The sequence below is a fragment of the Lissotriton vulgaris genome, chromosome 8 (genome assembly GCF_964263255.1).
Source record: "Lissotriton vulgaris chromosome 8, aLisVul1.2, whole genome shotgun sequence".
NCBI classification, from domain to species: Eukaryota; Metazoa; Chordata; class Amphibia; order Caudata; family Salamandridae; genus Lissotriton; species Lissotriton vulgaris.
Genome location: NC_141696.1, coordinates 764,189,116 through 764,214,523, shown reverse-complemented (window position 1 = coordinate 764,214,523; position 25,408 = coordinate 764,189,116). Strand labels below are relative to the sequence as shown.

General features: G+C 43.0%; 1 protein-coding gene across 1 annotated transcript in view; it reads left to right on the top strand.

Annotated features, from left to right (window-relative positions):
* The first annotated feature begins 365 nt into the window (after nucleotides 1-365).
* Nucleotides 366-25,408, top strand: part of PUDP (pseudouridine 5'-phosphatase) — an 824,232-nt gene continuing 799,189 nt past the window's right edge. The window contains exon 1 of the mRNA XM_086934658.1: nucleotides 366-480. Within this exon, the coding sequence (XP_086790784.1) occupies nucleotides 393-480 (88 nt within the window). The 5' untranslated portion in view covers nucleotides 366-392. The remainder of the gene's footprint in view (nucleotides 481-25,408) is intronic.

Below are 25,408 nucleotides of genomic sequence, written 5' to 3'. Positions count from 1 at the left end.
AATTGTCTGAGAATAATACGGAACTTCTATTTAGAAACGTGGGTTGGACTTAACAATAACGAAACCTACTTTATCATAAACCACTGAACTCGTAATGAAACATTTCAATTTTACGAAATAAGAGGATCATATGTAAATTAAATTTAAAAAAAGTATTTTACTTTCACCTTTTACAGATTTTCTTTGAGTTGACAAGCCAGGGATAAGCCATCTACTTTACAATGTATATTTTGTATACCGAGTTGATTATGCGAATCTGCGTTCCATGAGAAAGTAGCCATTTCTAAGATGGCTGCTTCGTTCTTGCGCGGTTGCCGTGCGGCTTTACAGGTTATGATTATTAACCCAGTCCTTCTTTTGTTTTGTTGCTTGGGTTTCTGGACGCTGACAGCATGGAGCGCGCAGAAGCTGGGATCATGGAACAAGCACAGTTTTTACCTGTCACCCACGTCATCTTTGACATGGATGGGCTGCTGCTGGGTCTGTAGCTCCGATTTCTTCTTTACTTTTTAAATACACTAATATAGCCCAGCCAGCTAGGAACTGAACATGCCTTTCAATTCACGTAAACAATCAGTATCACTAATTGCCAAGTGCAACCCCCAATCATTTACAGTGGTGAACTTTCATATTTCATTGCACTAAATGTATGTATTTTCCATCAACCGCTAGTGCAGCCACACGCACTGGAGTGAAACGGAGGTTTTTAATACTGTTACTATCCAAAATTATTATCGTCATCGTTGGAAGACCTAATAAATAAATACCCACGTGGTTCTTTTTTGACTAATTAATAAAAAACACGCAAGCATTTACATTAGTTCCCAAAAGTTTGTATGAGGGTCCGTCGAGATCGAAATACTCTGGTCACACAAGGACTATACTTTTAACCCACGCTCTCACTTTTACTAAATGTATGCAACTTCCAAATAACTCCTAGTCATGTGTGACAGCACCAGAAAGTAATTCCTCCTTTTTTGCCAAAACAGTTTGAATTCTGTTTTTGCATGTTAAGTGAGGTATAGTCTTAAAACTTATATAGGACAGCTAAAATATGCAGGAGATTTAAGGACCTCTTGACAGTTTTGCATCAGTGGTTTGCCTGTAGAAGTGATTTTTTTTGGGTGGAGGAGCACACAAAGGGTGACATAAAATTGGTGCGTCCATCAGCAACTGGCAATTATGAAAATTGTGCACGTATTTGTAATATATAAATATATGTGTCAACGCACAAACATCCTAAAATCCAACTGGGGCACTGCAAGGACTAGAACTGGGAGTGGTGTAGTCTCAATATGGTCTTTGGTACTCCCCGACTGGAACAGTCACTTTTGTTGACTTGATTAAGCACAGTTTCAGGTGATAAACATTCTTGTAAGAATGAAAGACAATGGTTGTCGTTTCAAAGCATAATATAAATGATTAATAGGTAGTTTACATAAAACATGCTATGCAAGATTTTACTAGCAAAGCATAGAGATCATAAGTACAGAAAACCCCTTGCAGTTCTAAGTAAAATCCTGCATAGATACACCTTCTAAAGGTGCATGTAAGGAATCCTATGCATAGAAATGCTAACACCCTTTTATAGGACTTCCAACTATGATGTTCATGCATTTTACATCAGTACATGGTTATCCGGATATGCCTCAATAGGGAACGAGCAAGAAGAAACATCTTACTACAGAATACATTCAAAGTTTCTCTCGTAGTAATACATTGAGTTTGCAGTCATTTTCATGGTTTATTCGAGCATTCAAATTGTACACTGTATAACGATAGCCTGGGACAGTTGAAACGTCATTGGTTTGGTGCAGTGAGGGAAATCCAATGGAAACATTCGCTGTTAGTGTGAATCTCACAATTCTTTATTTAGAACAAGAAGAATGGCAGCAGTTATCACATGAGATATTTTGACGTTAGTGCAAAATGGAGGAAAGTGTAAACATAGCCTTGGTTAGCGTAAGCCCAATTTATAATGTGTTTAATACGCAGAAAAAAAACCTCTCATAAGCAAAACTGAATTTCTCAAGTTTTAGGTGGAGATTAGTTCCTTTATATGGACTCTTCCATAACACCACTAACACTCTAAATCTTCTCTACTCAAAGGTCTGTTTTTCTGGCAGAATTTGAACTATTAGATTTGCACTGTACCATCCATGCTGATCTAGAAAAGCGACAAAGCCTTAGTTAATTTTTACAGTAAAGTCTTTAAGCAAAGGATGAGCTAGTGCGGTCCATGCTGAACTGAAAAATTACCCCCTCCCAGCAATGCCAATACTATGCAAATAATAATATTGAGAATATGGAGACTCTGGTTCACTCTAATGTGCTTTTGTGGGGCTGCTAGGATTTTAAAACATTCTTCATTTACATGTTGTTAGTAAATAATGTGAAAATGTCCAGGGATGTCTGTAATATTGGCAGTAATTGTTAATAGTATTTAAATTATAATTGCACTTGTATAATACTTCATACCTCGCCGAGGTGAAGATGTACATTATCAGTTTTTGTAGCACGCAACATTTTTGGGAAGTGGTTGTCTGGAATGGTGGATGTGGAAAGCGTTTTGTTGCTTAGCTTGAATATCTAGAGTGGTGCTTTCATCCTGTCTAGGGTAGCAGAGCTTAATATTTTTGTAGGGGAAAGAAAGGAGAGAGAGAAACACTTTGTACCTAAATTATAGGGGTGCTACATGCGTTTTGTTATTCTTTAAAAATGTTGCATTTCAGGTGAACGCAGTGCTACATTATCTGAAACTCCATCTTCCTTGAAAGTGTGGCTCTGCTTGTCTTTAGACAGAATTTCCCATTGTCTTTTATATTGATTTATTAGTTAAAGAAAATGGTTCATACCATGGAACTGTACATATTTATTGTACATACATAATTACTAACACATTCATTTTAATCATCTCTAAGTAGTGATTATAGCATGATCTTCAAACGCAGTGCAACAGTAATTTTACTTTCATCATCTGGATAGCACCTTTGCTTAAGTATCCCTGATTTCCCCATTTCTACATTATACCACTCTAAGTCTGCACTGTACCTTTGGTTGTTGTTAGGGTTAACTTGCGAAGGAGCTGACACACTGCCAAGATTGTGTGTTAGATGTACTAATGAGAACCCGTTATTTCCTTAAGGGGACACCATTATGCCGCAGGTAGCCAAAATGTTGTGTAGAATGACCACAGTATGTAATGAGTGGAGAACTATAATGCCAGAGGTAGACAGACTATCATTAAGTATGCTAACCATGAATCCTATAATAGCATCTATTTTGCAATGTGTAGCCAGAATGTTGGCAAGAATACCCACAACCGGGATGTTGCCAAGTATGGCAACATTATTTTAAGGATTGGACACTTTTTAGGCAGGGCTAGCTGATGTCGCAAAGAATTCTCACAGTATGTCGTTAATGGACTTATTATTTGCGAAGGAGCTGACACACTGCCAAGATTGTGTGTTAGATGTACTAAAGAGAACCCGTTATTTCCTTAAGGGGACACCATTATGCCGCAGGTAGCCAAAATGTTGTTTAGAATGACCACAGTATGTCAAGAGTGGAGAACTATAATGCCAGAGGTAGAAAGTCTATCATTAAGTATGCTAACCATAAATCCTATAATAGCATCTATTTTGCAATGTGTAGCCAGAATGTTGGCAAGAATACCCACAACCGGGATGTTGCCAAGTATGGCAACATTATTTTAAGGATTGGACACTTTTTAGGCAGGGCTAGCTGATGTCGCAAAAATTCTCACAGTATGTCGTTAATGGACTTATTATTTGCCAGGTATATCCACAATATTGTCAAGTACACCTAGGTTATGTCACTTTTATGATGGGTTAGCTCTAATATTGTTCAAAACAAAGGAGAGAGTAAGGGTGTTCTACAAGGGTGTAAGGCGGGAACTCCTGGTCCCCTACTAAGTAGTTTACACAACAAATGGAGGAGTACCCCCTGTAGGTATAACAGAGAAAAGCTCTGTAACCAAAGCTTAAAGCTCAATAAAGCACAATGTGCCCAACCTTTTTATAGGACATAGCATGTCCTTCTAGAAGATCCCTCACTTACCAACCTAGTTGGTGACATGCTTCATCATCGGGGTCCCACCCCGAAGGCCGAGTGCCAACTGGGTGTGCTTCGACACCTGATTACAGTGGAGCAGGTTTTTTTTTCTCTTTTTTTATATGTGCAGTGATATTAAAAATGATAAGTGATTTAAAAGGGGCCAATACTACTCACTACAAGACTTTATTCCTGAGTGATTGGACACCCTAAGGATAGAACTGTAATATTTCCAAGAATGTCCACAATATGCCATGTATGGGCCACTGTTGTAGGGCTAGTCAGTTGCCAACATGATTCCCAAATGCCCAGAAAATACTGTGTCTGTGCCACTATTGTGTCACTAAAAGCAGAATTGTGCCGGGATTGTCCACATAAGTCATTGATTGGCCACTGTTTTGTATGTATAGCCTGAATGTCACTAATATGTAATGAAAGAACAACTTTTTTGTTATATCCAGCCAGCATGTGGCCAAGAAGCTTGCAAAATGTAATGGATGGCAATGTTAGAGATACCAAGAACATTCCCAAGAATGTCCACATTCTCTTGGATGTCCACTTACATGGCAAGAATACCTACAATATGTCAATATTTTGCAAAGTAAAGCCGGGATGTTGCCAAGGGTGGCAACAGTATTTAATAGATAGGCCACTGTTTAGGCAGGGCTAACTGATGTTGCAAAGCATGCCCACAGTGTGTTATGAATGGACTAATTATTTGCCATGTATAGCCACAATGTTGTCAAGAACACCTATGTTATGTCACTTTTATGGATGGGTTAGGTGGAATATCACCAAGAATGTCCACAAATTGCCCTGCATGGTTCACTGTTGGTCTAGTCACAATGCCAGAACATTGCCAAAAATGGCAGCAATATTCTGTGGATGAGCCACTATTATGGCACTGAATGCAAAATGTTACCAGTATTATTCACGTAAATGATATTTGGATGGCCACTGTTTTGTAGGTGTAGCCTGAATGTTAATAATATGTAATGAATGAAAAACCTTTTTGTTAGATGCAGCTACTACATGACCAAGAATGCTTGCAAAATGTAATAGATGGGCCGCTACCATGGTAGAGATACCCAGAGCATTATCAAGAACGTCCACATTCTGTGGGATGGGCCACTGACACAGCAAGGATAGCCATAGTGTCACTAAGAATGGCCGTAGTATGACATACAAGGGCTACTATTTTACCAGGTGTTGCATAAATCTTAATTAAATACATAGAAATCTGGTGGTCAAAGAGGAATAAAGAAAGAGAAAAAGCAACCACCAACCATATATCCCACTGCTATTGAGTAGAATTCCAAAAGGAATATTACATTCCATAATTTAAAAAGGATATAGAAGAGAAAAACCTTTTATTCTAATATCTCTCCTAGATAGATTGTCACACCTATCCTATATGAGGTATTGGCATCACCTCACCCGGTAATCACTAGCACTTAAAAATATGCCTCTGGAGCACCGCCATGTACCAAAGTATATTTCAATTGGCCCAAGTAGGGCATTATGGGATGTTCCTTCCCGGGAGCAGTGAATAATCAATGAGTGGCTCAAGCTGCTCAACTATTATACTTGCCACATTTTTTTGCCATTTTTACAGCAAAATCTTTAAGCGTATGATTAGAACAGTCCCATCCACACTGAGCTGAAAAATGACAAAAGCCTTTTACCACTCCTAGCACAGTATTACAGCTAAATTTTTCTGCTCGGTGTGGATGGCACAGTGCTAATCCTATGCTTAAAACATTGCTAGAGAAACAGATTCAGAGTGTTGCTGGTGCTGTAGGGTTCTCCATATAAAGGAGTTGCCCTCCGCCTAAACTTGAAAACTACTCTGAGTTCCTTGCTTCCTGTGTTGCATAATGTTTTTAGCACTCTAAGCCTGAAAGGGTATTGACATGACTTATACTGGGTGTGCCCGTGTGTCTCGACAAAGCTGTACCTCACTGATTAGCTCTAACTAGACTGAAACACGTGTCAGTGGTTGCTTTAATTAATTCCAGGTTGGCTTGGATGGTATTTTACCAATCCAAATCTGTGAAACTGTGCCTGGAGTGGTAAAAGGTTTTTGTCATTTTTCAGTTCAGCATAGAGGGCACTGTGCTAATCCTGTGCTTTAAACTCTGATAGAAAAACAGACATTTGAGATGAACAGATGATTCTGAGTGCTGCTTGTGTTGTAGGTTACTCCATATAAAGGAGCTGCAATTTGCCTAAACCTAGGAACAACCCAAAATTCCTTGATACCTGTATTACATAATTCATTAAGCACTCTAAGCCTGAAAGGGTACTGTCTTGATATATTGTAAGAAGTCCTTGTTTTCAAAATGTATTTTGTCTTTGTAGATGGCTTTTTATGCCGTCTTTGAGTGTGACTCTGAAAAAAACAATTGATGGTATAGTTAGGTGTTGGAAGTAGACAAGCACTAACATTGAAAATCCTAAAGATCACTGAACTACACCAGTTATAGTTCAGTCATCTAGCGATAAATTGCACCCCATTATGCACTGCTTATGACCTCGTGTTATATCTGACTTGACATACGTACCCAACCCTTCATGCGTGATCATTTCCCACACACATCACCTGCTTTTTTCTGTAACTTCTTTTTGAGGGGGTACAGCGGTTCTGATTTGAACGGACAGAGGTTAGACCAGGTAACCTTCTACAAATACCTAGGAGTCATAATAGACGGCAATGGCTCCTTCAAACAACAACTAGATGCCATTCGCCGAAAGGGCACGACATTCCACCTATCGATAAGACCTTTGCAGAAAGTACTCCCAGACCGGTCCCTGGGCCCTCTCCTACAGGTATTAAAAGCTCGCTTACAGCCCATGCTCACCTACGGCAGCGAGGCCATGAGAGGAAAAGACGCAACAACACTAGACAATACCATCAGTCGAGCATACAGGGCAATATTCCATCTCCCCAACAACTCATCACCAGCACAAATTCTGCTAGAATTCGGCCTGCAGAAACAAGCGGTCGAGAGAAGAGGCGCATACCTAAAAAGCTGGCGGAAAATCAGAGATGCGGACCAAGGGTCCTTAAACGCCCATCTATGGACGGAACTATCGATTAGAGACAACTCACCTGCAAGGACCTACTTAATGGATTCACTGAAGGTCTTAGGACTTACAGACCTATGGGAGTCGGCAACTGACCCTCGTACCTTCAAAAAAGTGGTGTCAAAAGTCACTAAGATGGTTTCATTAATCGAGGACAAAGCCACCCTAGCTAAGAGAGCGCACGGTTGGGTGGTGCTGAAAGGTTACAGCGCTCTAAAACCACAAGACTACCTAACGATGGGCCTCACACAAAAGACAACAAGCATTTACAATGCAATGGTTTTGCCTTTGTTAAAGTTAGAGCTATTGGCATTGCTCTTGACATTATTTTTATTTTATTTATGTTTTGTTTTAACATAAATACATGGCATTGTCATTTACAATGCCACTAGCTTTATCTCTCGCAAATGACATACAAAAACACCCACACAATGCCCTTCCACACACACAGCCACACAGAGCCCCCCACACACACAGCCACACACAGCCCCCCACACACACAGCCACACAAAGCCCCCCCACACACAGCCACACAAAGCCCCCCACACACACAGCCACACAAAGCCCCCCCCACACACAGCCACACAAAGCCCCCCACACACACAGCCACACAAAGCCCCCCACACACACCCACACAGAGCACTCTACACACACTTACACAGCACAAGCAGGCAACAGGGGCACACGGAGGCACAAGCAGGCAACAGGGTCACGAAAACGCAGGCACAAGCAGGCAACAGGGTCACGAAAACGGAGGCACAAGCAGGCGACAGGGGCACGAAAACGGAGGCACAAGCAGGCGACAGGGGCACGAAAACGGAGGCACAAGCAGGCAACAGGGGCACGAAAAAGGAGGCACAAGCAGGCGACAAGGGCACGAAAACGGAGGCACAAGCAGGCAACAGGGGCACACGGAGGCACAAGCAGGCAACAGGGGCACGAAAACGGAGGCACAAGCAGGCACACGGAGGCACAAGCAGGCAACAGGGGCACACAGAGGCACAAGCAGGCAACAGGGGCACACAGAGGCACAAGCAGGCAACAGGGGCACACGGAGGCACAAGCAAGCAACAGGGGCACACGGAGGCAACTGCAGGCAGGACACTACCGGGCTGTGCCTTGGGACTGAGGACGCCGTGAAAATGGGGCATGTTATAGCGCCATAATTCTGTGAGTACTGACCCCCCTCCTTAAGGTGTGGAGCTCTCGGCACTGACCACTCGGCCGCCCGTAGCACAGGACACTGGTGGGCGTCATCACTGTACCAGCCCTCTCTTGGAAACTGGGAGCCCCGGCTCGTGCTGCTCTGCGGGGACAGGGTAGGTGGACAAATTCTGTCCGGGCAGCGAACGAGGGTGCGGCGGGCCTGCTGTTGCCCGGATCCTCCTGCTGAATACTGTGAGGAGCGAGGGAGCTCCGAGTGACCAGCCCGACACTACCTCACAAAGACTGAGGGCGGAGGAAGGTGCGGTAGTGGGAGCTGTAAGAGCGACATACACCCGACTCTCCAGGACCCCCTGAATGCGCCGCCGTGCACATCGGTCGGCTCACCGGCCCCCCACGCAGCAAGGGTCATACACGGATGCACGCTTTTGAGGGGTGCTGTGTGCTCGTCCCTGCCGCTGTCTCATGGTGTTTGCGGACAACATACACCCCATTCCACGACAGGGCCACCAGGGGAGGGGGCGAGAGAGAAGGAGGGAGAATCAGCGGGAGGGAACGGACAGACGGAGAGCGGGATGGGGGGTGCCGGGGCAGGAACGGACACACAGAGAGCGGGAGGAGGGGTGCACCCAAAAACCAACAAGAGAACGATGACATTTGCTACCACACTCCTCCATACATGATGTGACATCAGCATGCACCCTGGCCTTTTCGACAGTTCACCACTCATACCCTTACTTATTGCTATAGTCATCCACAAAGAACACAACTCACTGCATACCCTTCCTCTTCTTAGTAAAACCCATGGTGACCTGACAGTAGCTAATAATTGCACAGTTTTGCATGACCACAGATTGTCCCTAACAGTATCTACAACTTTAGCTCTGCACTGGTAGGCACTCTGCACACATCCCACTAAAACTTTGTTAAACATTGTTCATGACATTAAAGGTAAATGAACCTAATTTTCTATCAGAATAACACCAGATGTACCTTCTTTGTTAAATATCTCTAGAAAGAACCAAACAGCATTCTCTGTGATCACTTGATCCACAAATGTCACTTCCACTCACTTGTGATAAATGATTGATCATAGCTACTGTCTAGTTTCAATGACAGACCTAAATGTAGAAAGTAAAAAAAAAAGAGAACCAGCACCCACTGACTGCCACACACTTTCAAGGCATATAATAGAACCTTCAGCTGGAGAGATAATCACTAAATATTTATGAGTCGACCTTTCCATCCCATCCCTGACACCAAAAGCCATTCTTAATAATTATTTTGTCCAAATTATCATCCAAATAACTATATCAACATGACCCCTCCGGTGTCACAAATGAAGTGAGATGTTTCGAATCCTGGTGTAACTCAATTAATGGATGCTGCAGACATATCTAAAATTGTAAAAACTGAAATAACTTTCAATGTAGCTAGCATCTCATTGATATGCTGAAGCAGTTGACAATCCTCCAAATTTTGCGATTAAGATTGCGTAGATCCACACATAGACGCAAAGATTTACCTGCTTCAAGTGCCAACATAATTTGAGATAACTCCCCCTCTTCTATGGGCTCAATAACAGACATGGAACACAATTTGTCAAGTTCTTCCTTCAATTCTTGTCTAGGACAGAGAGGCACTGTTACAAATGGGGTTTCTGGTTCGCTAGGGCATGCACCAAAGCCAGGCAGAAACCACCACTCTAGTCAGGGCAAAGGAGGTACAAGCTGAAGATAACCCCTGCTCACCCCCTTCGTAGCTTGACCAGAGCAGTCAGGCTTTTCCTAAAGTCAATGTGTAAAGCAGTTGAGCAACACACTCATACATCAGCGACACACTAGGCACACCACAAAAGAAACTCCACACAAGGTAATATGAATTATCCATAAAAACACGTTAGAACACAATCACATATATATACTGTGCCACCAGGCTCTTGTCATGACTTCACAGGTAGTACATAAGTCAGTGTGCCAATCGGGCAGTTGTCATAACTTTACATACATCACAAGGCCAATCGGGCCACTGTCATGACCATTACAGTTAGGGATAGTCAATAACTATTTGTAGAAACTGTACTTAGTATAAAGCATTAGGCATAAGCATCACATAAGTCGCACATCACTTTGTCTCAGAGGAGGCCATAGGACCATAAGTCCCCCAGAAACATTTGTGCCCCCTAATGATATCCAGCACCAACATTTAGTCGTGCACCACAGCCCACTTGTAGCAGTGCAAACACCAATACATGAACATCCCAATCAGCACAACACCTGCGCTTTCCTTTGGATACTTGGTGTCCTTTGTACAGGCTTCCGGGCCACACACCCAACTACACCAGAAAATGCAGCAGTCCTCGTCCCCGGGGGCCTCCGTTGAGGTTTCACCCCGTTTTGGAGCACAACACCACAAGTAAGGGGTGCAACACACCCTGCCTTAACGCCAAAAATCTGGAGACCCCAATGTAGGCGAAATACCACGGGTAGGGGTGTCCCATGCTCTGCCCACGTTGACCGGGGACCTCCCTTCATGCCAAGGACTGGTCCCATGAGCGCATTGCCTGGGGCTCATCAGCCTGAAGCTCAGTCTCACTTACCATTCCCTGGGGGCTGAGCGAGTGTAGGTTGCAGCCGTCCGCTGGTCCGGTCTCCTCACATTCTGCTGCAGGCCGCCTGGTGCGGCTGGGAGGCTCCTGCCATCGTTCACAATGCACGCACCCAGGGCTGCTATCCAGCTAGGGGGTCCATGTCGAAAGCGGCTGAATGGAGCCCGCAAGGCTCCGGTCTCTACTGTGTGTGTCTGGGCCCTACCCCCAACAAGGCTGAGGAAACCCACGGAGCACTCTTCCTCACAGGAGCCCCGCCAAGGACCAGGCTTCCACAGCCTGACTTCCAGTTGGCGTCACGGCTGCTCTCATCATGAGGAAGTAAGAGCCCACTTCTCAGGCTTAGAAGTTTATAGTTAGAAGCGCCCTACCCGTGCTGTACTAAGCAGGGGCGCACATCTTTGGGCCATAGGTTTTTTCAGTGCTTTTCCAGCGCACTATGATATGGGAAAAATGCCACATGAGCCCCACATCTGGGCTCACCTACACCGGCCACAAAAATCCTGGTTTCAGCACCTAGACACCGCAACGGCTTATAGTTTTGTAAAAGAGGCTCAGCTAAGAAAACACACCGCCAGCGGCCCGGGACCCGTGAGCAGCATCGGAGCGGCCGCGCTAGGATTGGCTCGCTCATGGAGGCTCGTCTGAGAAGGACGCGCTGCCATTGGTCCACCGCCAGGGTCTACACGAAGGAGCTGCGCTCCTATTGGCCGAGGACCGGAGAGGCGTGCGGCGTCATCAGGGGCTCGTCCCGAGAGCCGCGCACGGATTGGACGCGCGCCTGTGCCCCTCGAGAAGAGGCGCTGCTGCCGGGGAAGTCCTCCTGCCAGCCCCTGGGACCTCGCGTGACTGCTGCCTACCCCGCGTGTGGCGAACTCGTCACCAGAGATCCCCGACTGTTGTGGGGGCATAACGAGGAGCAAGGGGAAGGTGACCGGAAGCGCTGAGAGCGCAGGAGAGACGTGGCGGAAAAGCACTCACGCAAGCAGGAAGGCGGGTGCCGGCAATGCCGGAACAGATTCGGGGGCGTTCCCGGCTTTTGGCTGACGTCGCGTGACGTAGCCAAAAGCCAAAGAATCTCGGGAACGCCCCCGAATCTGGTCCGAGATTGACGGACGGAGCCCTCTCCCAATGGCTAGCCTCCATTTATGGAGCTAGCCAATCGGAGGAGGGGGCGTATCCCGACCCACACACACAACTCAAGAGGTTTTTTGGCGCATGCGCAAAGCGCATGGCCAGGCAAAACCTAAAAAAGAAGTTTCTTAACATGCGCATGGGCAGAATTCCCATAGCTCCGCACCTGGTACCATGGGCAAGGGAAAACCCCGCAAATCAATGCCGCCTCTGTCTTTCTGCGAAAGAGGACCTTATACACATAATCTGCATTTGCACAAACCTCCTGGACATAAGGCGCTCCCTGCTACGAGCATTATGGAACCAGAAGGGCATAACGAGCTGCAGGCAGGCCGTGATGCTCTGTTTCAACCCTGATGAAACTCAGCTAAACTGCAGAATAACAAAATACTTTGAGATAGTGGCCAAAAGACTAAACGAAAAAAACAGAGGGTCTTCTCTAGCAGAAGTCAAATAATAACAAAACAAATACCCCTGGCTATTATGGTCATCGAAGTGGAAGTATTAAGGCCACGAAAACTCCACAGATTCATATACAACTAAAGCTGAGACTTTTTACACTTGAACTACTGCACTTTACTTGTTTTAATGAAGAAACTGACTTTTTAAAATTTGTACGCTTTATAATTGTGAGTTTTTATTAACTGTACAATAAACAAACCCTTAACTGATTTGGAATTTGAAAAAAATTGTTCATTAAGTCTAATCAGTGATGTCATCAATGATGTCATTTAACCTGCTATGAGTGATGTAATATCTGAGGCTATAATCCGTGCATGAATAGGCTGCAAGTTATGGTCAGTTACATTACTATTACTGGCCTATTTTAATGTTTTTTTTTTCAACCTGCTTCTTTGTCTCATTTCAACACATAACTATCATGCCATTCCAACCTTTGTTTTTTCAGTGAATCTTTAGAGTTTTTTGTTACATTAATTAAAGTCCTAGCACCCATCCTAACAATATTGCTGCTTTAGCCCATCTTTCAGTGAACTTCTGCTGTTTATTGATCAGCCTTAGTCGAAATTGTCCCAGTGCCCAAAACCTGTGCGGGTCGCCACCCATACAGTGCACAAACATTGACTACCAAAATGTTGCTATTTTAATGTTAGGGAATGTTAAGCGAATGATAGGATAGTTAGTGTGAGTATACAGAAGTAGAAAGTGAATTCTGTAATTATGCACATTTCTCTCTTTAGCAAGTTTTAGCCTCTTTAACAAATACATATTGCCTCAAATTACTAAAAACTCATCTCATACTTCCCTTCACACTGTAATCAGCTGGTTTTCTAACTGCATTAACATTTTAATGCTCATTTACTTCAGCCTGCTCCTTAGGAAAGGCTTTAAATTAAACAGCTTCTATTCCAACAAAATGGGATTTTAGAGTGTTACTTTTGTCTTTAATACAAAATATTAGTAATAAAGTTGTTCATTAGAACTCTTTAATAAAGCTGCAGTTGAGCACTAGGGAGCTAACTGACAGACTGCTGCTGCTGATGGAAGTATGTTTCACTCTGTGTGCCAGACTGTTTTACTAACATTGTTTAAAATATTTTATTTATTTATTAAGTTTTATATAGCGCAAACAAGATCCTGAAGGATATCAGAGCGCTTTACAATAAGTTGGTGGAGAGGACAAAATGAAATATACACAGCAATTGTGGGGGGAAAAACACAATGATAAACAGTAAGCAATGGAACACATAAAAGGTACAATATTAAGCAGACAATATGGTCTGTGACTGTTAGTTGTGCTATGGAGCTAGGAACCAAGAGATAGCAACCTTATGAGTACCACAACCCCTTATGGTAGGTATTTGCTCATTAAGAATCTCTTGGCTTCCAGTTTGAAAGACGTCGTCGAGGCGAGTCTGCGTCCATCCGGAGGAAGAGAGTTCCATATTCTAGGGGCCGCACCAGAGAAGGCTCGGTGACAAGTTCTCTTTTTGCTAAGGATGATAGGTTTCAAGAGGAGAGTAGAGGCGCTTCTGGAAGCCCTCGCCCTGCAGGATAATTCAATTTTTTGCGCTAGATAAGTGGGAGTGTTGTAGTGCAGGGCTTTGTGCATCAGGATTGCAATCTTTATCTGGATTTGTGCTTCAAAGGGTAGCCAGTTGAGAGATTTAAGGACTGGGGAGATGTGCTCATTTGGTTTGGAGCATGTAATCATAAGTTCCACAAAATAAACCACCTATTTCAGTATCCTCTGTAGGAAATTCTTTCCATTTTACAGTTTTGATTCCATCAATATGGCATTCAGATGTGTTACGCTGCGGCTCTGGGGTTTTCTATACCTCCGTCTTCAAGTATTAAATAGCCCCCACCATTGGTCATATGGACCTTTGTTCATTACCAAGGAGAAATGAGGAGCAAACATCTGCATAACAATAAATCATTAAATACTTTAAATTCTGTCAATAAAGAGAGTTAGTGTGAGTTAAAGGGTTTAATTTTCAGATCTTTTAGTCTTTCATCTATTTATTCATTAGTCATTAATCTTAAGATTTCAGCATTAAAAGTCAATATAATCCATCAATCGATATTTGATTATGAAATAGAACAAAATATTTGTTAAAATCACAGTTAGAATAGTAATAATACAACAAGCATGTTTCGTAAAGAAAATTCCCTAATCTAAGTTAATTTGGGATTAAGAGAGAACAAGGTCTCAGTTCAGACACCCAATGAAGAGTTCTGAGGAGAGAGAAAGGGCATGAAGCTTTTGCATTTCAGACTGGAAATTATTCACAGTCATAAATCAGCATACATACAGAATTAGGCTAAATAACCTTTCATGTAGAGAAGTCTAGAAACTCAGGGCCTTATTCCGATGCCCGTCGATGAGCGTCCGACCAACACCGTTTTGGAATGGAAACTGTAGTAGTCAGCGGTTCCTTGTGGCAAATTGGGATGGAACCGCCCATGAGGCGGTCGGAAACATTCCTTTATCTATTGCGGCTTGTGTTGTGGCCAAAAAAGGGCCAAAGCACAAGCCGCATTGGAAAAATTGATGTTTTCAAACATCCATGCCCTGTGTGCCTGGCACACAGGGTATGGATGTTTTGGGGGTACCACATAGAGGAGGCCGTGGTGGGGCGGGGGCCCTGCTAGGAGCCCCCAAAGTCAGTTTCCAACAGCTTTTCTATGGCGGTTGAAAGGCTGTCTGAAAGAGACATCGTAATCCCTATGGGGGTACCTTAGCAGGCACTGTCCCTATTGTACAGTATTACGCTCCATCCAATGGGCTCCTTAAGCCTGTCGGAAGCGTTCATCGGTCCGCCTGCTGCCTCCAACCGCCCGCATCATAATGCGCCGGTCGGACTGCGGCACCAGATGTCAGTCGGATTGCAACCCACAACCTGTGGGTTGTGATCCGACCAACTGGTAATGAGGCCCTCAGGGCTAAATTTCCAGCAAGAATGTCATAGAAGGAATACGGAATCTGGGCATCTGAACTCTTCGCCACTCCAGTCTATGCCACACTAGTCTACTCCACTCTACTACCCTCTACGACACTCTATGCCCTTCAGCTTTACCAAACTCTACTCTATGCTACTTCACTGTACAACTCTCTACTTCATTGTGTCACTGTACAACACTGTAGTCCACTCTGTTCCACACTACCACACTCTACGCACCTCCCTCTATGCTTCTCCATCACAATTCACTCTACTCTATAACGCATTACACCACTCTGCTCTGTTCCACTCAGTTGCACTGTATGGCACTTCACTCTACAACACTCCATGCCATTCCACTGTACAACACTCTACTCTATCTTACTCCACTCTACATCACTGTAGTTCACTCTGTGACACTCCACTCTACTCCAGTTCCCCACGCTCTACAACAGTTTCCCACACTCTACGACATGGCATACCGCTCCACTATAAAACATGCCACTCCACTCTATACGAGTGTATTCAAGTTTTTGCTAAGCCAATACACTGCACTCCATTCCGTCACACTATACTGAAGGATACACCACTCCACCATATGCCACTTTACTCCACTCTGTGCTATGCCACTCAAATCCATTCCACTGTATGAATGTTTACCCCCAGTCTATTCCACTCTACGACACTGTACTCAACTCTGTGGCAGTCTATGGCAATCTTCTCAAATCTATGCCACTCTACAACTCTTCACTCCACTCTTATTAGGGAAAGGAAAGGGCCCCATGGGTGGATGCAGAGACCTAGTTAATTTTTAACTTGCTGGAGACACAACTTGTGCCCTGGTGCAAGTGAGGATGTGAACCTTCCCCACCTCTGCCACCTTGGAGGCATCATTTACCGCATGATTATGTATTTACTCCACTCTCCACATAATGTAAAAAGTTTGCAGATTTCACCAAAAATGTTGTTTCTGTTTCAAATGTCTAAAAATATTACTAATGAATGTGCCGCATAATTTGCATTTTTTGCTGCATTATTTAGATATCCTTGCCCATAATGTGGTCCTCCATTCTGTATGATCTTAGTAGGGGCTGGTTTTATGTGGAAATTCGTATTTCACAGGCCGCTGTAAAATATTTTCTATATTTCCCTGTGAATGTAACTGTGCTAGCTTGATTCATTCTTTTTGCATTGATAGTTATTCAAAGAAGTTTTTTTCTCCATTTTTTAATTACTTAAGCACATTGAACTGTGCACTTAATGAACATCTTGTTTTCTGTACTGTGGTAACAAATTCATTGTGAGGAAATGGCTTTTTGGCGGTTCCCCTTCACATTTTGCCCCCTTAATGACTATTTGGTACTACTGGGAGCACTGAGGTCTTTCTAATGACTGCCAGTGCTTTGACCCTTAAAGTTTATGTTTAATTAGCTTATATCCAATTGTCATAAATTAACTTACTTATACGTCCCCAATATATGGCATAGCGACTCCTGGAAGGGTCTCATCAAGACTTATATTGCATGGGCATTTTAAATGAAAAGAGGAAAAAATAATAACGGAAATATGAAGAGGTGCTACATTGTGTGGAATTAAACAAATGTAGGACGTGGGGTACCTGAGTGATGACGGGCGTGGCATGCAACTGTAAGCATGCTCACAGAGCAAAATAGTGAGGCAGAAGTACCTTACTCTGTGAAAACTATGGAAAGAAATTAAGCGAAGTTCCAGGGGGCCACCCAACAAAAGGTATTAATGAGTAAAGTACCCACATTGCAGCATGACAATTTACCAAGAGTCAGCCGGCTCTGACCAGGAAATGTAGCCGTAGTCCGAAGGGCAATAGCTCGGAGGAGGGATTGCTTCCTGGCGCCCGTGGCAATGCACCATCTCAGAAGATAGCTGTACGTTCTTTCAGGTTGTTGCGGCGAAAACCGATAATGGGGAAGTAAGGATCCTCCCTCACGTTAGTGCCGGTGGCCCGTCTAACTAGGGCTCCTGGTTAGTGTGTATATAAATGGAGGAGAGGGCAGGCTTTGGTCTGAACCGAAACTTGGCAGAAAATGCATTCCAAGCCTCATGGCTTGAAAGGAGTTGCATTCCAAGCAGTAATGGAAAAGAGGGTCGGGTCCTCGGCTTTTAACGATGCTGGCCAGAAAATACATTCCATGCTTCACCAAGCATACGTTGTGTGGTGAATTGAACCTAGCAGGAAGAAATAGATGTAATATAAAACAAAATAACAAAATTGCAAAATGGTTAATCTCATAGCAGATGTAACAAACAATGCCGAAGTTGATTATTATAGAAATATAAAATGTCTTGATCTCCACTGTCTGCCGAAGCACAGCCTCAGAGTCTGAGTCCCGACACTCAGAAGTTGCACCCAAGTCTGCTGGAACCGGTAGAGATGTTGGAGTGCAGTTTGCTTGCCCAAGACATACACTAGGCTTAGTTAAAGAGAACACTAGTTTTAATGTGACTGGTGACCAGTAGACTAGTGGCAACTGTTTTTTGGCTGGACTTCAAGGGCCATTGACCTTGGTGAGCAAAGTCGCCCCACCATGTTCGTGGACTGAGGGGTGGCCCTAGGAGGACTCCTCTTGACTTGATCAGTATGCAGAGCATCTTCATCATTCTGTATCCCTTGCATCAGGACCACTTCATTGATGTCAATGGCACTTCACCCATAGATCCTGGAACTGGACTCGATACAGTCAGCTTGAGTGGACCAGAGTAGACTAGCACAATTTTACAAACGTTTTCCAAAGTTTTCAACCTAAATGCTACCTGCAGTAGTTACCAAGGCTCGTTTGCGATTGGAGTGAAAAAGCAGTGATTTACGATTTACTTAATACATTTTATCCCTGGAACCCTCAAGTGTTTTTTTTTAGTTTTGGTGTCTAAAAATTTATAAGAATAAGATCTATTTTTATGAATTGGTGTTGCAGTTCTTTTTTGTTGCTTTTCGTTCATATTTGATTATATTGGTACTCTTAAATGCTGTGCACTTGTTCTATTGTTAAAGCTTGACCACTTGAAGCCACAGCAACCCAGGGTTGAGCGAAGGTTGTACAAATGCGCCTGACGGGACTCAAGACAGGTTTGTGAGTTCATTACATATTGAGATCACACAGCCAAACTATATAATAAGCAGCATTTCTTCACATTCATGATGTGGTGTACACGCTTCTCCTTATGCTTGTCCAGTCTGTCTTTTACACACCCCACAAATCACTGGGATTTATCTATTTGCTGTACCAGCCAAGTGATGATGTATGTATTTTTAGACATCACATCACTCATATTTGAGACAGAAAGGGCAGGCGTGTTAAATCCGACATATACAGATGCCTCCTATCTTTCTCTCTCTCTCAACTAAGTCTTGGCTTGGGAGCATCTGCCCATTGGTGTTTTTGTGGGAAGCTCAAGGTTATATGTTACTTTCTTTTCATTCATACAAATCACTCTGATACCAATAGCATCTTATTCTTTATGTCTCTCACGTGGGTGTCACTCTGTGTACCCCTCAGCGGAGAACTACCTTGCACTGGGCAATCGTCCGGCGCCCTTTTGGATGGCTTGATTTGTATTTGATAGTGAATTTTAGTGTTTATGTCAGCCACCCACTTCTCATTCCAAAGCCACCAAAATAGGTAACTAGGTGCTACAGTGTTCGGGCACAGATGATATTTCACTTTTTGGCTCCATCAGTTTGTGGTTCTGTGCTCATCCAGAACCAATGACTAGGTGTACAAAACTAATGACTAGGTGCTGCAGTATATGTGCTCAAATGTTGATACTTTAACATTCTAGCTCCATCGGTATACGGTTTTTAGCCAAACTATACATTTTGATACTTCAGAGCAACCCCTCGCTGGCCAGTTTTCTGTGCTGGCAGACCTGTTAGAGCATTACATACCTTATGTTATGTTATTTTGCTTATAGGAAGTATTATGTATGCCACCGTGAGCTACAACATGGCGCCCTACTTTCAAGATGTTAGCAATGCTTGGGCAGATAGTATCAGATGTCATCTCCTAATTCAGTTACGCTTGACAACACAGAATGGTTCTAGAAGGCCATTCTTAATTTTGCATGTCTGGGTGCTAGTTTGAGGTAGAGATGTTCTGTCAAAACACTGCCTGAAAGCCCTTTCGATCATGAATTTAACCTGAAGGCCACAAACTGGCTTCCCCTTGAAGGCAGAATTCAATTCAAGCTGGCCTGCATCACCCACAAAGCTTTGTACACAAACTCCCCAGCATATCTCGCCCATAAAATCATGCTATCAGGGAGATCCAGAAATTCCCGTTCCACCAGAGACCGTGTGCTCCAGCCACCCAGCTTCAGCAAGGTAAAAACATACAATTGCGCATTCTTCGGAGCTGCTCCAAGAATCTGGAACTTGCTTCCTTCCTCCATCAGAAGAATACCTTACCTGGTGCTCTTCAAAAAAGAAGCTAAAACCTTCTTAATGAGCAAATCCCTCCAATAACGCTCCCTTGGTGCACATACTGCCTTTTTTGTGATTTTTTTTTCTCGCTTGACATGCTACTTGGAACAACTCTCACTCCTTTCAGTGCACCCTGATCTTTGTACAGATTGTTTACGTCCTATTGTAATCAAATCACCCACTCATTCTGGAACTGTATTGACACTTGTATATATCCACAGCTTTGTCCAACATTTGTCATTTCCCTAACTCCCATCCTTGTATTCTGCCCATGCCATCCTGTACTTGAATCTGTGCCATTTATTGTATATATCTCTTCCTTGATACCATGTACTTGGATCTGTAAAATTTATTGTAAATATCTCTTCCTTGTGCCCTATTGTACTCCAGTCAGCGCTGATTTTAGAACTGTATTGACTCTTGTATATATCCACGGCTTTATCCCACTAGTGACTTTTCCCTATCCCCCATCCCTGTACTTTGCCCATGCCTTCATGTACGTAACGTATCTTCCCTTGTAAAGCGCTCTGATACCCTAACGGGTCATGTTCGCGCTATATAAAACTTCAAATAAATAAATATAAACCTTACACTAGGATCTGGGGGGTCAAGGTGAGAGGTGTTTGTTTAAATTAGTTATTTAATTTTGGCAGTTGGCGGTGTAGATTATTTTGTGATATATCCAAATTATTTTGATATTAATGTCTTCTTTAAATCACAGCCCATGGAGTATCATTGAGCCCTTAATGTTACGGTTCTTGATTGCTGCCTTAGAATTGAATAATCTACCTTACTCTTGTGCAAGTGTGTGTGTTTTACCTCAAATAACATCTGTTGCGTACGTCAAGCAGGCATAGTGACGCTGCCTATTCAGTGTGCCTTTCTGTTCAGACAGGAGGCGATGCCATTTATTGGATGATTAGACTTGGTGATTGATTTGACTGATCATATCATGTACACTGGGATTTTAGGAATATTGAATATAGTAATCATTAGAATATGGACATGTCAGGATCCATGAAGATATGCATCCCAAAATGACTCCTCAAATGAAGAGATGAGAAGCTAACATTCTAATTTGTACTACCACCAAGATCTCAGTTTCTTGCTTTTCAGGGCCAGTAGCTCCTTTACTTCCGGTTCTGAATGTTAACTTAGAAAAATTAACTATGGTAGGATATTTGCTTAAAAGTATTGTTTGTCATATGAACTCACCCCTTTACTACCTGAGTGTCCTTGACATATTTATATCTTGGAAGCTCATGTTCTTTCTAACTTCTGCTACATTACATTTGTGGGTAACAACAAGACTCGCCCCTTTACTACGGAGTCCCCTCAGTGTTAATGTATCTTGGAAGCTCATGTTGTTTCATGCCTTCTGCTACTTTACATTTGTGGGTAATAAAGAGACCCTGTGACAATGAGGATCTATGTGGCGACCATGGAAGCTAGTGGTAGCTCAGGGGGTTAAAGGCCCTTCGAGAGATCATCAACTCATACATTCTGATCATTGCTGGTCCTAATCCTGTAAGCAACTCAAACTCCTACTGCCACCTCCTCCTTCACCTTGAGGGAAAAAGGCTTGTACTCCTGACATGGTGGACAGATAAGTTTGAGGCCATGTATGCACAGCAACCTTGCTGTAGGGAATCTGATTTATATTTTGAAGCACGTACAAGGGGTTGCAGAGGACAAGGCTCCGCTGTGCTCCTGCAAGACACATTTGTTATGTTTAATTATTAAATAGGGTTAAGCCAGTCCCTATGTAGTAGTGGGCCTCAGCAAGGCCTACCAGTGTTAGGGGTTCTCCCTTCTCTGCACAGAGTCCTCAGACCAATAGGAAGAAGTTGGCACAGAAACTGGAATAGAAAAGACAGAGTTTATTAAACCTCATGAGGTGGAAATACAGTCACACAGCACCCTTCGGTAATGTATGAAGTAGCACACTGATTGGAAGGAGCTTGGTCCTTTTATACCCACACAGGGGCTCAAATGAAGGCGGTACATGTACAAAATGCTGGTTGTAGGTACATATAAGGTCATACAGAAAGAGTAAAGGCAACAAGTGGGAGGAGCTAACAGTTTGCTAATTCTGGTGGACACATCCTGACAATTACAGACTACAGCAGCTGCAAGCTCAACTGAGCATGTACGAAGGTGGAAGATGCTAAATATATCTAGTCTCTAGGCAGATTTCAAGGGCAGTTAACAGAAAGGTAGGACAGAGCACATGGCGAGCACATGGCAAGCAAAATGGCTAACAGAAATACAAAATGGATTCCACAAAACGGAAAAGATAGTCTCTAAATACAGGATATCTTCTGCTAATGCTTAACCTAGACAGTTTAAAACAAGTCATGGAGCACACAAATGACAGCCATATCCCTCTTTATTTCTTTTTATGCAGAAAGATAACTGAAAGCTAAAACATATCTGACTATTCCATGCAAGAAGCTGCAATAAAGAGGTTTTCTCTTGATTGCTGCTGGCCTCAATACTATTTTGCCCTAATGTCTCGGTGTTCTTCTTTTTCATGGTTATTGCTGCTGGGATAACAGAAATAAAGAAATGTATACATTATACTGGTTCCTTGCCTTGCTTTAGCATTGGTATTGGATTTTTAGAAGAATGGAGGTGGGATTTGAAAATCTATTAACCGGTTCGATGCTGATGACGGAACCGCTCCGTCATCAGCTGCGGGTGCGCTGTGCTGATGACGGAGCGGTTCCGTCATGGCCCGGACGCCGCGCCTGCGCGTTGTTGATTTCGCGCCTGCGCGGCGCGTTCTATTAGGCGGGCGGGGCCATGACGGAACCGCTCCGTCACGAGCACAGCATAACCACGGCTGGTGACGGAGCGGTTCTGTCACCAGCATGCGGCTGCCGTGCGGCCGCCCCGCCCGTTTAGCGCTGCGGCGGAATAGCCGCCGCAGCGATGTGGTTAAACTGTTTTTGCTGTCTTTGAGTGGTCTACAAACTGACACGCGGCTAGCACTAATTCCGAAGGCACATGGCATTTCCACAAGTTAAGCAAGAACTGCTGGGGATGGAGCTATAGCCTTTTTGTTGGCCCTGTCATCGCCTGACCGACCTTTGAGATAGAGTACTGCATAGTGCTGTAATAGGTGGATCTCATTGAGGATAGGTGCTTGTTCCTGGGTCTCAGCTCAGAGATTTGGAACAGGAATGTGTTATGAAGGTTATGAATGATTATAATAATCTCAAAGTCACTGCATCCCTTAAATATGCTCTGAAACCTAGGGTAGCTGATGGGTTAACATTTCACACAGCTTGTGGTGTCTAAATCCTTTTTAGCATCTGAGTTCAAGGAATACTCCTCTAGTGCAGACTTTTCCAGATGACTTGGAGATATGTGGGAAATTTGAGGTTTGAGGTGGTCAAGAAGGTCTCGAGACCCTAGATTGTACCTCCCGAGAATGAGCGGGAAAGGGACACTGAAACAAATTTGTTTTACAGGATTGCTTGTGGAGGTTCTTCTGGCTTTTATCTCTTCATCTGCTCCCCTTCCTCTGATTTATACTGATACTGAGGTGCTGTGTTCTTTACCCTAAAGTAAAATGCTGTAGATTTACAACATGGTGACTATATGGTTTGGAGAATTGTTGGCAGGGGCGGACTGGGGCAGAAAATAGGCTTGGGGATCAAAATAAAAGTGTCCCTTTATAGCGAATCAGAAAACTAATAAAAAATTGGCTCATATTTGCGAATAGGAGTAGTTTAAACAATACATTTTGTAAGAGCTTTGCATGGAATGTGAGACAGTATGCATTTAGGCTTGCTGCATTCAATGTTTGTGGTAATATCAGGGAAATCATTAGTAAAACCTGGCCCACCAGACAATAAAAGACAGGCCCACAAACAACTAAAAAACAGCCCACACACTGACTTGTTAGACCAGCCCATGTGGCAATTTTGGCTTGCCATGTAGGCCAGTCCGACTATGACTGTTGGTATCTTTTCATGGGCTGTTTGTGCTTGGTAATGGCTTACCCGCATACTTGCAGGCATGGTGTTTTTCTTTTCTCACTTACTACAATGAATTTAAACCTTATTTATTTATTTTTTATTTTTATTTTATTATTTTATACAGGGAAATACAGCAATAGAAACAAAAAGGAAAAAAGAAAATAAGCAATTCAAAACATAAATAAAAGATTACATACAGACTCAAGAAAACAAAGGAAGTTAAATCCACTCCGCAATTGGAGCCCATATTTTCTTTCCCAAAGCCCTTTTTTTAACGCCCTTGACTGATAAATAGCAGACTCCATATTGTACATGAACAATATTTTTTCTCGCCAAGTAAAAAAAGAAGGAGGTTCAGAGTTAATCCACTCCCTAGTAATGCATGCTCTGGCCACTGCCATACATATGAAAAGAAAACAAGTTAGTGGTTTAGATCTTGAAGTTCTAGAATCTATACATATTATCAGCAGCTCTGCAGTTACCTTAATATCACAATTAAGAACAGAAGAAAAAAACATTTCAATTTGATGAAAAAAATCCCCAAGCTTAGGACATTGGAAGAACATATGAATGTCATTAGCTGCATACAAACCACAGCGGTTACATTTCGTTCCCACCGTTGTACTCCATTTAACCACTTTACTAGGAGTGTAGTAAAGGTCATGAATACACATAAAATGTTGGGATTTCATCATCCCGGTGATTAAAATTTCAGATGCTAGTTTAACAGATTCTAGAACATCAATATCCTGGATCCCTAATTTGTTGACCCATTTCGATTGACAGTGCTCTAAGTCATCTCCAAATTCCTGTATTAAACACAAATAAAAGATTCCTATTGGAGTCTTTCTATACAAGTGTTCCATGAGGGGGACTTTGTTCATACTAGCATTAGTAATAGAATAGGAGCTTTGCAGAAAATTGCGAATCTGAAGATATTTTAAAAAATCATTTTTGGTTAACAAAAACTTATCCTGAAGTTCCTGAAACGAGGCAAGTTGGTCCTTAATATATAAATCACCCAAATTGCGTATTCTTTTCTGTTCCCATCTGATAGTTATTAAGTCACAGAAAATCGTAGCTGGTAGAAGACCAGGAGCAGCAATCGGTGTATAAACATTCAATTTATTTCATCTCAAATGCTTCCGAACTTTTTGCCACACACCAAAAGCTGCCTTTAGCGTCTTAAATTTAATTTTCTTGTAGTAGCTAGGTTCAATCACTTTAAGAAAGCAAGCTTTAACTTTTTCACCCAAGATCATTTCAAAAGTAGAAGGTAATTGACAGAAAGGAATACAGGCTCTATCACCAATTATCAGTGCTGAGATGTATTGAAGTGTTGCCGCTAGGTAATAAAACACAAAATTTGGGACATTCCACCCCCCACATTCTTTTCTCAAAACCATTTTTTATGAGCTTTCCGATGTCGCTTGTAGCCCCACAAAAATCTGGATGTAGCCCTTTCCAAGTTTTTAAAGCTTGCAGAAGGAAATTCCAA